Below are 16,620 nucleotides of genomic sequence, written 5' to 3'. Positions count from 1 at the left end.
ATCCCAATATCTGTTCTGAAAGATAGGAGATTTGATGGGAGGAAGGTATATTGGCTGGGATAGGGAAGAGGAGGGCATCCTTTTCTTCCACCCCAGCCTTCTAAGCCCGCTGCCCCATGTTCTGCCCCAATCACCTACTAACACTATGCCCTGCATACTCACTACCAGTACCTTGCCCCCCCACACCCAGCCATCCCCCTCTGTGCTACTGTCCCCACAATCTAGTCCACATGAGAGGGATGTGATTTGTACTTTTTTAAAATCGACTCATCCCAATGCCTGTGATACTTAGAAAACCCAGAGAAGGAGGTTCTACTGTGGTGGTTAATAGTGGATCTCCTCCAGGATTGGTCTGGGGAACAATCTTATTCAATATTTTTAGTAATGATATTGGCACAAAAACAAGGGTTGTGACAATGACATTTGCCAATGATACACAGTAGGGAAGTATCGCCCAATATGGAGAAGGATGGGTATGTTATACAAGAACATCTGGATGACCTTGAAGACCAGAGTGACAAACAGGATGAAATTCAGTAGTATGAAGTGCAAGGTCATCCACTTCAGGTTTAATAAAAATTTCTGCTACCAGCTGAAGGCTCCTCATTTGGAAGTGACAGAGGAGAAGAAGAGAAGGACTTGGGTACCTGGGTCCATCACAGAATGACTATAAGCTGCAAAAGTAATCCTAGGCTGTATCAGATGAGGCATTTCAAGCAGAGATATCCAAGTATTGATGTCATTGTACAAGGCACTGATAAGACCTCATCTGGAACACAATGTACACTTCTGGTCATCTGTGTTCCAGTCCACATTAGGTGCTGTCAAGGCTGTTCCCCACTCTGGCACGATGAATGCAGGAGTTGGGGGCCCACAAGAGTACTCCAAAACCTTGCCTCTACAGGCTCTGGTACAAAGACTCCTTCCAAAATCCTAATACCCGGATTGTGGGGAATCTGCTGCCACCATCCAAGTAATTCCAAGAAAAACCAGGGAAGAGATCACTTGGGAAATCTCCTCCCTAAGGTAAAACTCTCCCCCTGCCCCAACCTCCATTTTACTTGGGGTACGGCTAGACTGCGGGGGGGGGGGGGGGGTTGGGGATACGTTTGCTCTTCTGGTTTTTTTTGTGGAAGAGCAAACGCGCTCTTTCAGAAGCCACTGTATTCCTCATTCTACAAGGAAGAAGGGGGCTTCTAATAAGGTGGGGGGTTTGACAAAAGAATCGACAATGCCCCAGCACTCCCCACACCTCCTCCCTAGGGGCTAGAAATGCCGACACCTGGTACCATTTCTTAAAGTGTTGTTTAATCCAGCCCACGGAGTCCAAAGGCACATGAGGGTGCAGTGTGGCATTGCTGTGAAACTAGCCTGCTGAGTCCAGGGACATATGAGGGGGTCAGCTTGTGAGTGCTGAGTACCCAGTCCTCTCAGACGTGCTCTGTTAGTGGGTGTGAGTGTCTGTGTGTGTTGCCAAGGTGGGAAGAGCCCCATCCTGAGAACCTAGTTCCTGCAGGAGAGCTCCAGTGGGAGGGGGAATTGGCAGCAGGGAGAATTCAGCTCCATATGAGAGCACAAGTAGCACAAGCAGCACACGGATAGAATTGTTAACCTTCCCCAGTCCCATAAGAGTAACCCGGATAAATGAGCATACCCCAGAGTATTGGGCAAATCTGGTAACAGAAGCCAAAGCCTTCCTGGCGACACCATCTTCGCAGCCAGGCATTCACCTCCAGGATGCACCTGTCTCTGCCCGGGCCCCTACCTTCGACAGGGAGGACTGAAGAGAATACCACCTGTGCTCCAAACTCCTTCACCCGTACTCCCAGAGCCCTGTAGTCACTCTTGTTCCGCTCAGTGTCACACCTCACAGTATCATTTGTGCCCAAGTGGATGAGTAGCATGGGGTAGTAGTCAGAGGGCCGGATAATCCTCAACAATGCCTCCGTAACATCTTGGATACGGGCCCCTGGCAGGCAGCACCTCCCGAGATGAAATATCAGGGCGACAGATGGGCGCCTCCGTCCCCCTCAGAAGAGAGTCTCCGACCACCACTATCCTACCCAAATGCATGATAAGACAGCAGTGACATGTACCCCACCATTACAGCCTGTTCCTCTTCCTGATTCTGCATGGGAAAAAGTTGCAATTTGACATCATAGGACCCTTTGATACTGCTCCAATTGACTGTCGTTATGCCATCATTTTAATAGACTATTTCAGTAAATGGCCTGAAGTAGCGTTTACATTGCAAATCTCTTCTGCTACAGTAATTCAGTGCCTCTCTACAGTTTTTAGCAGGGAAGGTAACCCCAAAGAACTGGTTTCAGATAATGGTAGTCAATTTACTTCCTTGGAATTTGACACTTTTCTAGCAGAGAGGAACATTTTACATAGAAGATCATCCCTGTATTACCCTCAAGCCAATGGGGAAATCGAAAGGTTTAACAGAAGCTTGAAAGAGAGTTTTCAAATGGCTAAACTGGAAGGGCGCTCATGGATAACCTTCACTTCTGATTTCTTGCAAGCATACAGGGCTACACGACATGCCACAATGCAAAGATCACCCGCAGAATTACTGCATGGAAAAGTTCTGAAGAGGCTCATTGCCATTGTGATAATGCTTGCTGCCCAAAACCTAGCACTGTGTGGCACTTCAGATCAGCTGTATGTGCCAAACACTGGAAACTTCCTTAAAATTGTGGAGCTGATGGCCGAGTTTATTTAATGTATTTATTTATTTAAATATTTTTACCCCTATTTAAAATATTCAAGGCGGCTTACAAGAACAAACAAAAAAAAAAAAATTTATATGGGAATTTAAAATATGAGGCCTCAGAGGGACATAACCAGCTAAAAACATATAGGGTATGTCTACACTACAAAGTTAGTTCGAATTAACTTTGATAGGTGCTACACTAGCGCTCCGCTAGTTGGAACTTAATTGGAACTAGCGGAGCGCTTAGTTCGAACTAGGTAAACCTCATTCTACGAGGACTAAGCCTAGTTCGAATTTACTAGTTCGAATTAAGGGCTGTGTAGCCCCTTAATTCGAACTAGTGGGAGGCTAGCCCTCCCCAGCTTTCCCTGGTGGCCACTCTGGCCAACACCAGGGAAACTCTATGCCCCCCTCCCGGCCCCGGACCCCTTAAAGGGGCACGGGCTGGCTACGGTGCCCGTGCCAGGTGCAAGCCTGCCAGCACCCAGCCAGCAGACCCTGCACCTGGCACGGATCGAGCCACCCACCCGATGCCCCCCAGCCCTCCCCCTCTTCCCGGGACCAGGCTGGCAGCTCCCGGGAGCTTGCCCGGGACCGCAAGAGTCGGGCACCCGCCTGGGCTAGTGCGGACATCGTGGACCTCATCCACGATCTCCGCACTAGGCACAGGAAAGTGGCCAGCTAAGGCAGGAGAGCTGCCAGCCTGCCCACCCAGGAGCAGGTGTGCATGAAAATCAAGGGGGTCCACTGAGATCACTGACCCTGAGCCCTGAGCTTACAATGGCCGTCCTGGGTCAGACCAAAAGTCCATCTAGCCCAGTAGCCTGTCTGCCGACAGCGGCCAACCCTAGGGACCCTGGAGGGGATGGACCGAAGACAGTGACCAAGCCATTTGTCTTGTGCCATCCCTCTCCAGCCTTCCACAAACCTTGGGCAGGGACACCATTTCTACCCCCTGGCTAATAGCACTCCATGGACCCAACCTCCATGACTTGATCTCACGTCCCTTTACACTCTGTTCTAGTTGTAGCCTTCACAGCCTCCTGCAGCAAGGAGTTCCACAGGTTGACTCTTTGCTTTGTGAAGAACAACTTTCTGTTACTAGTTTGAAGCCTGCTACCCATTCCTTTCCTTTGGTGTCCTCTAGTCCTTCTTTATGGGAACTAATGAAGAACTTTTCTGTATGCACCCTCTCCACCCAACTCCTGCTTTTAGAGACCTCTATCCTGTCCCCCCTCCATCTCCTCTTTTCTAAGCTGAAAAGTCCCAGTTTCTTTAGCCTCTCTTCATATGGGACCTGTTCCCAACCCGATCATTTTAGTTGCCCTCTCCTCTCCCAGCCTCTCTCTTCCCCAATCCCACCTCCTTTTCCCAGTCTCCCCCAGTTTTGTTCAATAAAGACAGATTCCATTTTTGAACACAATTGTCCTTTATTTTGTACATCAAGAAAAGGGGCTAGGGAAGGGTAAGTGGAAGGAGGTGAGGGAGGAATGGGGTACGAGCCCTCGATGGGGAGGACTGGGCTGGCTCTGCGGGCTTCTGGGGGTGGAAGCTCTCCTGCAGCCCCCCAATTGCCCCCTCTCCCCAGATGGCAGCCTGTGGCAAGTGCAGCCGGGCTGATGGCTGAGTGGTGTCATGTGCCCAGTGTGGGTACTCCAGGCACTCCAAGCCAGGACTGCTTTGCAAGCGGGGCTCCCCTGAGAACTGTCTGTCCGGGGTGGGGGTCGGGACCCTTTAAGCGCAGCCCTCGGCTAGCCTGAGACAGCATCTCCACGCTCTAAGTCCTCCTCTCATGCCCTGCCGGCACTGCTTCCGGCCATCCTTAAGCCCGGTTCAGGGTCCACTTAATGTGGACGTGCTAGTTCGAATTAGCAAAACGCTAATTCGAACTAGTTTTTAGTTCTAGACGCGTTAGTTCGAATTAGCTTAGTTCAAATTAACTAATTCGAACTAAGTTAGTTCGAATTAGCGCTGTAGTGTAGACGTACCCATAGAGAGGAGGAACACACACATACAAACTCAAACATTAATAAAAGCACGAGTAAAAAGGGTGGCTTTAGCCTGACGCCAAAACAACGCTAGCGTTGGCGCCATGCGACTATCCCGAGGAAGAGAATCCCACAGCCTGGGAGCAGAAGCTGAGAATGCCCTGTTCCGCGTAGATGTTAATCTTAGCTCCACAAGTGGGGGAACACGAAGCAAAGCCTCCCCAGCTGACTTCAATCCCCGGGCAGGTTCATATGGGAGAAGATGGTCCTTCAGATACCCCGGACCCAACCCATTTAAGGCTTTATAGGTCAGAACTAAAACCTTGAATTGTGCCCGGAAACATACCGGAAGCCAGTGCAGCTGCCGAAGCACTGGCATAATGTGCTCCGTATAACGAGTGTTAGTTAAAACTCGAGCAGCCGCATTCTGGGCCAGTTGAAGTTTCCAAAGGCTCTTTAGAGGCAGCCCCACATAAAGTACATTACAGTAATCTAGTCAGGATGTAACACGAGCATGGATCACTGTGGCCAAGTCATGTTTGTTCAGTAAGGGTCGCAGCTGGTGGATCAAACGAAGCTGCCCAGAGGCACTCCTGGCCACCGAAAAAATCTGATTTTCAAATGTTAAAAAGGGGTCCAGGAGGACTCCCAAGCTGCGCACCTGTTCTTTCAGGGGAGAGTAACCCCGTCTAGAACAGGTGCCATGCCACATTCCCGAACAGATGGCCTCCTGATCCACAGGACCTCAGTCTTATCTGGGTTCAACTTCATCTTATTTGACTTCATCCAAACCATCACTGCCTCCAGACACCAATTTAGATCAGTCACTGCCACACCTGGTTCTAATGTCACAGGGAAATAGAGTTGGGTGTCATCTGCATATTGATGGCACCGTCCTCCAAAACTCCTTATGACCTCCCCCAGCGGCTTCATGTAGATGTTAAACAGCATAGGGGACAAGATGGAACCTTGCAGGACCCCATAGCACAATCGCCACGGGGTCGAATAGCAGCCCCCTAGCTCCACCTTCTGAAAGCATCCTGATAGGTAGGACCGGAACCATTGCAAAACAGTGCCTCTGATACCCAACTCTGCCAGGCGTCCCAGAAGGATATCATGGTCAATGGTATCAAAAGCCGCTGAGAGGTCTAGGAGAATCAACAGGGATGCACTCCCCTTGTCTATCTCCTGGCGTAAATCGTCTACCAGGGCGACCAAGGCTGTTTCAGTTCCAAACCAGGCCTAAAGCCAGACTGAAATGGATCTAAGTAGTCTGTTTCTTCCAAGAAAGCTTGGAGTTGCAGCACCACCACCCGCTCGAGTACCTTGCCCAAGAAGGGAATATTAGCAACTGGGCAATAGTTATTTAAGTCACATGGGTCTAGGGAAGTCTTCTTGAGTAACAGCTTTATCACTGCCTCTTTCAAGGCAGCAGGAACCATACCAGATCTAAAAGACGCATTAATAATATCCTGGACCCAGCCAGTTGTCCACATCCTCAGTCTGCAATAGCTGAAACTGATCCAGAGAAAAAAGACTGGGTGGTGCACTCAACACATTCTGTGCCCCACTTACACAGCAACCAGAGTCTAAATCCACCCGGATGCAGGCGATCTTATTAGCAAAATGCTTTGCAAACAGATCGCAGCGGGGGGCCAGAGGCTCCTCTATTTCGTCATGAGTGCCAGACTGCAACAGGCCCCGCACTACTCGAAACAATTCCGCTGGACGGCATTGTGCGGATGCGATACGGGTGGAGAAGTAGCTTTTCTTCGCTGTCAGCACCGCCACAGAGTAAGCTCGCAGTTCAGCTCTAACCCACAGTCGATCAGACTCAGCTCTAGTACTCCTCCATGTATCAACTAGAGCAGTGGTCTCCAACCTTTTTACACCCAAGATCACTTTTTAAATCTAAAAACAGGCAAATATATACTCCCCCACCCCTTCCTTGAAGCCCCGCCTACATTACATGAGGAAATCTAATGTAAATGTACTACGCAGGCGCACAGTTCAGAGAGGGCTCAAGAGCTTCTCTTAGAGCCCCTGAGATCTACCGGTAGATCGCGATCTACTGGTTGGTGACCACGGAACTAGGGTATCTACAGGACCATTTGCCATAATGGCTGAACAATCCCTCAGGGACCTCAGAAAACCCTCCGGATCCATCAGCCTCCGAGGGCGGATCATCTTAATTGGTCCTCCGCCTCTGTGTAGGGGAAGGTCAGCAGATAGTCTAAACTTGACCAGGTAGTGATCAGTCCATGACAAAGGGAGTGTAGCCACATCCCTTATCCCAAGAACTCCATCGCCCTTAGTCCAAAAAACCAAATCGAGCATATGACCTGCAACATGTGTTGGGTCAGTTACTTCTTGGGATAGTTCTAGGGTGGTCATGGTATCCATAAAATCTTGGTCCGGACCAGACAGAACAGCCTCGGCGTGGATATTAAAGTCCCCCAAGACCAAAAGCCTCGGCGTCCTCAACGCCACGTCTGAGACCACGTCGGCCAGCTCAAGCAGAGCATCTGCCGTAGAGCGAGGTGGGCGGTACACAAGCAGCGTACCCAACCTATCCCGGCCACCCAACATCAAGGACAGACACTCAAATCTGACACTTTGTTGGACCGCAACCCTAGCCAGTGAGATAGTATCTCGATAGACAATTGCCACCCCACCTCCCCGACCATTAAGCCACGGCTGATGCTGTACTGAGAACCCAGCCGGGCACAATTGGGAAAGGTCGACGCCTCCCTCCACTCTCAGCCAGGTCTCAGTGATACAAGCCAGGTCAGCTCCTTCATTCAGAATTAAATCGTGGATGACAGCTGTCTTCTGGGATACCGACCTGGCATTCAGCAACAGCACCCTCAGGGCTGATGGCCAGGTATTCAAGTTCCCAACATTTTTAAGGCTGGGAACAGGACCGGAAAAAGGAATAGCACATAACTGTCTAAACCTCATTCCCCTTGGCTGGCCAGTCCGGATCATACTTCCATATCTTCCCCTACCTGTCACAACTGCCACGATGCCATCGGAGCCCTCCTCCATAGGCACCCCATCTGTGCCAAACCACATAGTGGCTGGGGGGCGGGAGAGCAGAACAAACACACACCTTCAGTTTGGGTAGCTAAAGGGAACTTCCTCTCACCAAGAACCCTCGCCTGCCCTCCCTGCTCTCACCAGGGACTGAATAGGCCACCACACAACCAAGTGTGCTGCTCTCACCAGCACACACAAACACACACTCAATTACAATCTACCATCACAGCACACACCCTTGCCCTCGGTCTGCCCCCGAAGGGCTCTCTCAAAAGGGCAGCCCCCTTTAGATCGCCCCTTCGGGCCCGGCCTCCTGGCTTTAAGGCCGCCTGTGGTAATGGCTGCAGGCAACACCTGCAACTGAAAGGTCTGAGTCCTAACGGGCAGGCCTCTCACTCAGGAGCTAGGTGGTAACGGCTCCGCAGCAACAGCTCTGCCTTCTGAGTTTGATGCTGTACTCCAGGAGCATCTAAGAAGAGTCACCACCCAAGAAATGTACACACCACTACCTTGGAAAAAGAATTCAAAATGAGATCATACAGTTACTGACAACAAAAGTCAAACAGAAGATTGTGACAGATCTGAAGTCAGCAAGATATTACTGGACTGCACACCTGACAGCCATAGGGAACAAATGACTTTAATGGTGCGTTTTGTAACAACAACAGAACCTAGTGAAAATGTCCCTGCAATGGTGACTGTCAGAGAGCATTTTCTAGAATGTATTGACATTGATGATACTACATCGATGGCAAATTTTGAAGCAACATCTGGGAACATCCTCTCTGACACTGAAACCACTGAGTGCCACACAATGGGAAAGTCGAGTGGCGGCGATAAAGCCTATCAAACACCATATTGGGAAGATAGATGATGCCATAGTTGCCATTATGGAAGATAATGCTATGACAGGAACTGTTTGTGGGAGAACAGTGGCAGAGGGAAATGGAATCACCAGAAACATACATAACTTCAAATTTCTGTGTGGCTTAGTGTTGTGGCATGACATACTGTTTGAAATAAATGTTGTAAGTAAGAGACTCCAAGGTGTTGACCTTGATATATCTGGAGCAATGGAACAACTGGACAAAGCAAGGTCATGCCTACAGTCTTACCAGTCAGATGGGGGATTTCAAAATGTTCTGAAGAGTGCACAGAAGTTGGCAGAGGAACTTCACACTGAAGCTATTTTCCTACCCATTCAAGAATACAAGAGTCACCGAAGAAGAAGACATTTTGATTACGAGGCACGGATAATCCCATAAGAGACCCCAAACAACAATTCAAAGTTGAATTCTTTAGCCAGGTGCTAGATTGTGCAATACAGTCAGTTGAAGAACATTTCATGCAGCTCAAGGAACACAGCAGTATATTTGGGATGTTGTATGATATCCCAAAACTCCTCACTATACCTGAAGAAGACCTACACCAGCAATGCAGGGCACTAGAGACAGTGTTGACACATGATGACATGTGCGATATTGAGGCGAGTGATTTAGGTGATGAACTGAAAGCCCTTTCAAGATACATTTCAGCAGGATCAACTCCAAAGGCTGTTCTGGAATATATGTGCACAAATAAGATGACCACCCTCTTTCCAAATGCTTTTGTTGCTCTGCGTGTACTTCTAACACTTCCTGTAACTGTTGCGAGTGGGGAACGCAGCTTCTCCAAGCTGAAGTTAATAAAAACACATCTACGCTCCACAACGACACAGGAGAGGCTGGTCGGCCTTGCAACCATCTCAATAGAGCATGAGCTGGCCCAGTCTGTGGACCTTCAGGAAGCTGTTCAAATCTTTGCAACCAAGAAGGCACGGAAAGCACCACTTTGAGTATTCAAACAGATAAAAATGCCAGTGTTTACTACACAGATAAGAAAAGTTACATTTGCTGTTCAGGCGTTTGAAAGTTACGTGTTACTTAACATTTTTGAACAAGGCATTTTAAGTTGTTAGTTCTCCTGTATTGGGGTAGGTAGCAGAGCAGTCCCATGAGAGGAGTAGAACAGGAAGAAGACAGGATTGAGACCTTTCAAAGTTTTGGCCCAAGCGAGGGGGCATGGGGGGTGTCATTTGAGCTCCCCGTCTCAGTTGCCAAAATGTTGTGGGCCAGCCCTGGACTCTCTGTTGCCTCCATGGGCCATATTTTGCCCAGGCCTGTGCTAATGGAAACTCTCCGTTAATTATGTAATTACACCTGAGCCATTTGGCTAGTGCTGCAGCTGGGGAAACCCATTTAGTTTAACCAGTAGGAAAGGAAATAGTCTGTTTAATAATTTAAATTAATAAGTGCTTTAACTTTCTCATGTTAGTTTATCAAACTTCATTTTCAATAAAGTAAAATATTTATTTATGTCCAACACAAAAGGTTCCCATATTTTCTTTATTTATGGCAGGGGTGAAGAACCTTTTTTTGGGTCAGGGGCCACTGATCCACAGAAAAAAAAATCACTTGGGGACCACACAAGTGAGAAAAAAAACCTTCAAAACCCCCAACCCTCACTGACATCGCCCCCAACTGAGACACTTCAATCCTCTGGTGCTCCAGCCCCACCCAGTCGCCCAAAACCTCCTCCCCAGGAGCTGTTGGCTCCCAGCGCCCACCGGGACTGGGCTCCCCAGCAGCGGGGATCGGCACCAGCCCCCTTTCCGAAGGGAGGTCAAGGCCACCCTTTCCCCTGGCAGCCCCTCGGGGGCAGGGGGTGCAACGCAGGGCCCCTCTCCGGCGGGAGGAGGCTCGCCCCCAGAGCAGCGAGTGCCGGGCGGCGGGGTCCCGCGGCGGCTCCTACCCGGGCGCTCTGCACACGTTCCTCCCGCCGGGACTCAGCTCCTGGGCAGCTCCCCAGCTCAGCAGCAGTAGCAGCCGCGCGGCAGCCGGGCCCCCAGGCGCCTTCATCGGCGTCTCGCGCGCTCGCAGCGGGTCCAGGGCAGCGCGGTCCGCTCTCCGGCCCGAGCGCGGCAGCCCCTGGCTCCCCGATGGCGGCTGCCTGCGGGGTCCCGGCCGGAAGCTGCGTGCGAGCGCCGAGCTGCCCCGCCGCCGCCTCCTCCGCGCCCCTCTCGGCAGCAGCGGGAGGGCGCCCGGCCAGCCAGGAAATTCCACATTGGTTCCCCTGATCCCGGGCCAGGCGCTGGGGGACGCGGAGCCGCCGCCTCCCGCCCGCCCCAGGGCCTCCCCGCGCTGTGCCCGGCCAGGCTGCAGCGCCTCGCCCCGCCGCGGCCCTGTCCCCTCGTGGCCCCCTGAAGTTATTGTAGGGTCGCTGGGCAGAAGCGGGCTGACCCTTGGCCCCCGCTCGCTAGGGAGCGGGGGCGGGAGGGCACCGCCCACCCTCGCTGTTGTGTGGAGTGTGCCCCGGGGCCAAATGCCTTGCAGAGTGACCCGGAGCGGGCGAGGCACTTTGCAGCACATGTACCAAGCTGCCGGGGAGAGACACAGGGAGGCTGCCGGTGTATAGTCAAAAAGTGAAACTTCTCAGTTTTTGTGACCGTCACAGTTTCAGTGTTTCGGTCGCTGCACTGGTCAGTTTCTGCGGAGGAAAAGGATCTCGCTACAGCCCTGGGGAGGAGAGAGCGCTAGACGGGGAGGAGACAGCCTGTGCGGCTCGCTGCGGGGGTGGGCAAGGAAGGGAGCTGGGACCTGAGCGTAGCCAGGAGCCCGTGGAAGGGGTCGGGCTCAGAGAGGGGGACGAGGTGCTTTGTGTGTATGCGATTGGGCTAGTTGCGGGGCGCTGCAAATGCCTGAACCTCGGGAACAGACTTGGGAGGTCGCTGCCCACAGCAGAAAGTGGGAGGCGCGCAAGACAACGTGCAAATGACCTGTGCGTATGAGCTGCATCTCTATGAGACAGAATCGCAGGAAGTTCTGTCTGCCTCAGCATCAAAGTTAAGCCATACCAAGAGGGACTGTGCCCTGGAAAGCAAACGCTCTGGAAATGACTAAGGAGCACGGTAGGAGAGCCCCCACTGTGGTGCTGTAGCTAAAAGGGCAAACACCCTCCTTCGATGTGTAAGCCCGGAAGCACCGTTCAGTTCTCCGGTCCATACTTCAGAAATATATGTTGAAAAACGAAAAGGGCTCAGAGCTATATGAGGTTCAACAAGGACAAGTGTAGAGTCCTGCACTTGGGACAGAAGAATCCCAAGCAGTGTTACAGGCTGGGGACTGACTGGCTAAGTAGCAGTTCTGCAGAAAAGCACCTGGGGATTACAGTGGATGAGAAGCTGGAGATGAGTCAACAGGGGCCCTTGTAGCCAAGAAGGCTAATGGCATATTAGGTTGCATTAGGAGGAGCATTGCCAGCAGATCTAGAAGTGATTATTCCCCTTTATTCAGCTCTGGTGAGGCCACATCTGGAGTACTGTGTCCAGTTCTGGGCCCCCCCACTACAGAAAGGATGTGGACACATTGGAGAGGGTCCAGCAGAGGGAGACCAAAATGATTAGGGGGCTGGAGCACATGACCTAGGAGGAGAGGCTGAGGGATTTGGGTTTGTTTAGTCTGCAGAAGAGAAGAGTGAGGAGGGATTTGATAGCAGCCTTCAACTTCCTGGAGGAAGGTTCCAGAGAGGATGGAGAGAGGCTGTTCTCAGTAGTGACAGATGGCAGAACAAGGAGCAATGGGCTCAAGTTGCAGTGGGAGAGGTCCAGATTGGATATTAGGAAAAACTATTTCCCTAGGAGGGTGGTGAAGCACTGGGCTGGGTTCCCTAGGGAGGGGGTGGAATCTCCATCCCTAGAGGTGTTTAAGTCTCAGCTTGACAAAGCCCTGGCTGGGTTGATTTAGTTGGGATTGGTCCTGCCTAGAGCAGGGGCCTGGACTTGATGAGCTTCTGAGGTCTCTTCCAGCTCTATGGGTACAGCTACACTACAGCGCTAATTCCAACTAACTTAGTTTGAATTAGTTAATTCAAACTAAGCTAATTCAAATTAGCGCATCTAGACTTAAAAACTAGTTCGAATTAGCATTTTGCTAATTTGAACTAGCGTGTCCACACTGATTGGACGCAGGGGGCATTTAAGGGCGGCTGAAACCAGTTCCAGCAGGGCATCAGGTCAGTAGTTGCTTTGTGTGGCTGCTGTCTGAGGCTATCTGAGGCTCGTGCTTAAAGGGACCCCAGGGACAGCCGGTTCTCAGCTTTTCCGCTTGCTTGCCAACCTCGCCGAGGGACAGCAAAGCGTTTTTCTCTGCGCCTGCTTGTGTCGGTGGTTCCCTTTGGGGCCGCCGCCACCGCAGTTGGCAACATGGAGCCAGAGTTCACCCTGAGCTTTCTGGTGCAGTTTTTGTACTTGCTGCTGCAAGCCTGCCAGCAATGGCTGGAGGCTGCCTGGCACCACCTGGTGCACGTCAGCCCCCTGCCTCTCCGCCTGGCCGCCCTGGGGGCCATGGAGGGGCCGCAGCAGCGCCCGGACGCCAGCGTGCCCCACCGCATCTGGCGTCTGGACACCAGCAGCGCCTGGTGGGACCGCATCGTCCTGGAGCGCTGGGGAGACAGACAGTGGACCCAGAACTTCAGGATGAGGTGGGACACCTTCCTGGAGCTCTGCGAGTGGCTCGCCCCTGCCCTGCGCAGAAGGGACACTCGCATGAGGCCCGCCATTCCCCTCCAGAAGCGGGTGGCCATCGTCCTCTGGAAGCTCTCCACGCTGGACAGTTACCGATCCGTCGGGAACCAGTTCGGCATGGGGAGATCCACCGTCGGAGCAGTGCTCATGCAGGTACGGCACCCACCGGCCACTGGGTCGGGGGGGACGGGGGCTGCAAGGAGGGGATGGGCTGCCCCAGGGAAAATGGGGGGAGGAGGCAAAAGTACCCCGCACCGGAGGGTTCGGTCTGTCCCGGCCGTACTACACGCCGCCCGCGGGGGTTGCTTCCGGGAGTGGGGTGCGGGGCAGTGCCAGGGAACGAATGCTCCCAGCCACCCGGGCGCCCCAGTGATTCACGGTTTCCTGTGTCCCTCTGCAGGTGGTCAAGGCCATCAAGCGGGTGCTGCTCTGCAGGGTGGTCCACCTCGTCGACCCGGACGCCATCATCCAGGGGTTCTGCGCCCTCGGCTTCCCCAGCTGTGGGGGGGGCCATCGACGGGACGCACATCCCCATCCGTGCCCCGGAACACCAGGCCTCCCAGTACATCAACCGAAAGGGGTACTTCTCCAAGCTCCTGCAGGCCGTGTGTGACCACCGGGGCCAGTTCACGGACATTAATGTGGGCTGATCTGGCAAGGCACACGACGCACAGGTGTACCGGAAGTCCTCCGTGTGCCAGAGGCTGCAGGCCGGGACCTTCTTCCTCGACTGCCACATCAGGGTCGGGGACGTGGACATGCCCGTCTGCCTGGTGGGGGATGCGGCCTACCCCCTACAGCCCTGGCTGATGAAGCCGTACACGGGGCACCTCAACCCCTCCCAGCAGGCCTTCAATGCCAGGCTGACCAGGGCCCGCATCGTGATCGAGGGGGCCTTCGGCCGACTGAAAGCCAGATTTAGGTGCCTCCTCACCCGCCTCGACCTCGCAGAGCACAATATCCCTCCCATGGTGGCAGCATGTTGCGTGCTGCACAATTTGTGAGAGCAAAAGGGGGAGGCTTTCCTGCCAGCCTGGATGGGTGAGGCTGAGTGCATAGCTGGCCCCTACGCTCAGCCCTGCACCACTGCCGTCCAGGAAGCCCAGCGGGGGGCCGTCCAGATCCAGGTAGCCCTGCGGGAGAGCTTCCAGGTGGAGGAGGAGGACTGAACTCTCCCTGCATGCCCCACTGGGAAGGGAAAGCTCAGGCTTGGGGGGGTCCTGCTGGCTCTCCCGTCTCGCAGCACTGCGGGTGTGGGGGCGTCGGGGGGAGTGGGTGTGGAGGGGGGGCAGGAGGGACAGGGGTGAGGAGGAAGCAGGAGGGGGAGCAGGGGTGGGAGGAGGAGCAAGAGCTGGGATGGCCACAGGGGTTGGTGCAGGAGGAGGCAGGAACCTGTCCACCAGGGTCTGGAGGTGACCTCTGAGGGCACGGCCCTGCTCCTCCAGCACCTCCACACTCCGCTGCCGCAGCCGCAGATCCTCCCGGACCCAGTGGTCCTGGGTGCGGAGCTGGTGCTCCAGGAGCTGCAGGTGCCACTGCTGGTACTCCTCCTGGTTCCTGGCGCGCCTGCTGGCCCGGGTGCGGGTGGCTGTTGCAGGCGGGGTGGTGCGCCTTGCAGTCCCAGGTGCTGTGGCTGTGGTGAAACAAGAGCAGCGGTCAGTTCTCCCTGGAGACACGGTGGGTGAAACCCACCCCCGTCTGCAACGCCAGGGCCCCTGCATGACACCCAGCTGCTGCTCCATGGTGGGCAAGGCCCAGGCGCACGGTCCCTGGGCTCCTTCTCCCCCCACCCCCCCCATACACATAAGGGGAGCATGATGGCACTCACATGCGGAGCCCTGCCCGGCCTCGGACGACACAGGCGATGTGCTCTGTGGGATGCCTCGGGGGTCCTGGGCAGGCTCCCTGCAGGCTCCTGGCTCTCGGCATCCTCCTCCTCCATATCAGGGACGGGTCCCTCTGCCCCAGGATTGATCACCACTTGGGGGGCATGGACGGCGTGAGCCCCCAGGATGTGGTCCAGGGCCTCAAAGTGGGGGCAGGTCTCCCGGTCGGCCCCTGGCTGGCAGGCCCTGGAGTACGACTGCCGCAGGTCCTTAATCTTGCAGCGGACCTGCTCCCGGGTCCTCATGTGGCCTCTGGGGGCCAGGCTGTCAGCCATGCGGCTGTAGATGGCTGCATTCCTGTGGCTAGTGCGGAGATCATGGACATTGGAGGCCTCCCCGCAAACCTCGATGAGGTCCATGATCTCCGCACTAGACCAGGCGGGCGCCCGCCTCTTGCGGCTCCGGGCAGGCTCCTGGGAGCTGCCAGCCTGGTCCTGGGAAGAGGGGGAGGGCTGGGTGGCAGGGGGTGGCTGGCTCATCCCGTGCCAGGTGCAGGGTCTGCTGGCTGGGTGCTGGCAGGCTTGCAACTGGCACAAGCACCGTAGCCAGACCATGGCCCTTTAAGGGCTCCGGGGCCGGGAGGGGGGCAGAAGAGTTCATTCGAACTAGATTTTAAGTCTAGATGCGCTAATTCGAATTAACTAATTCAAACTAAGTTCGTTCGAATTAGCGCTGTAGTGTAGACATACCCATAGAGCTGGAAGAGACCTCATGAGGTCATCAAGTCCAGCCCCCTGGCCAAGGCAGGACCAATCCCAACTAAATCACCCAAGCCAGGGCTTTGTCAAGCTGAGACTTAAACACCTCTAGGGATGGAGATTCCACCCCCTCCCTAGGGAACCCATTCCAGTGCTTCCCCACCCTCCTAGGGAAATAGTTTTTCCTAATATCCAACCTAGACCTCCCCCACTGTAACTTGAGACCATTGCTCCTTGTTCTGCCTTCTGTCACTACTGAGAACAGCCTCTCTCCATCCTCTTTGGAACCTCCCTTCAGGAAGTTGAAGGCTGCTACCAAATCCCCCCTCACTCTTCTCTTCTGCAGACTAAACAGACCCAAATCCCTCAGTCTCTCCTCATAGGTCATGTGCTCCAGGCCCCTAATCATTTTGGTTGCCCTCTGTTGGACCCTCTCCAATGCATCCAAATCCTTTCTGTAGTGGGGGGCCCAGAACTGGACACAATACTCCAGATGTGGCCTCACCAGAGCCAAATAAAGGGGAAATACAAGTTGTCAAAAATACTGCGGCCCGGGACGGTGTAGGTCTAGTCGGGATGGATCATGTCCGCCAGCACGGACCGCAGTCGTAGCGAGATGGCTTTTGCTACGACCTTGTAGTCCGCGCTGAGGAGCGAGACAGGACGCCAGTTCCGTAGGTCGCGGAGGTCCCCCTTCTTCGGCAGTAAGGCGAGCACCGCTCGCCTGCAC

At 53.9% G+C, this 16,620-nt stretch overlaps 1 protein-coding gene across 1 annotated transcript in view; it reads right to left on the bottom strand.

The window, feature by feature from the left end:
- Window positions 1-10,826, bottom strand: part of LOC102454332 (scavenger receptor class F member 2-like) — a 264,639-nt gene extending 253,813 nt beyond the window's left edge. The window contains exon 1 of the mRNA XM_075914780.2: window positions 10,537-10,826. Coding sequence (XP_075770895.2) covers window positions 10,537-10,643 — 107 coding nt within the window. The 5' untranslated portion in view covers window positions 10,644-10,826. The remainder of the gene's footprint in view (window positions 1-10,536) is intronic.
- Window positions 10,827-16,620: the final 5,794 nt, after the last annotated feature.

This window comes from Pelodiscus sinensis, chromosome W (genome assembly GCF_052426305.1).
Source record: "Pelodiscus sinensis isolate ZL-2025 chromosome W, ASM5242630v1, whole genome shotgun sequence".
NCBI lineage: Eukaryota > Metazoa > Chordata > Testudines > Trionychidae > Pelodiscus > Pelodiscus sinensis.
Note: the sequence above shows the minus strand (reverse complement) of the source record. Positions and strands in the feature narration are given on the sequence as shown.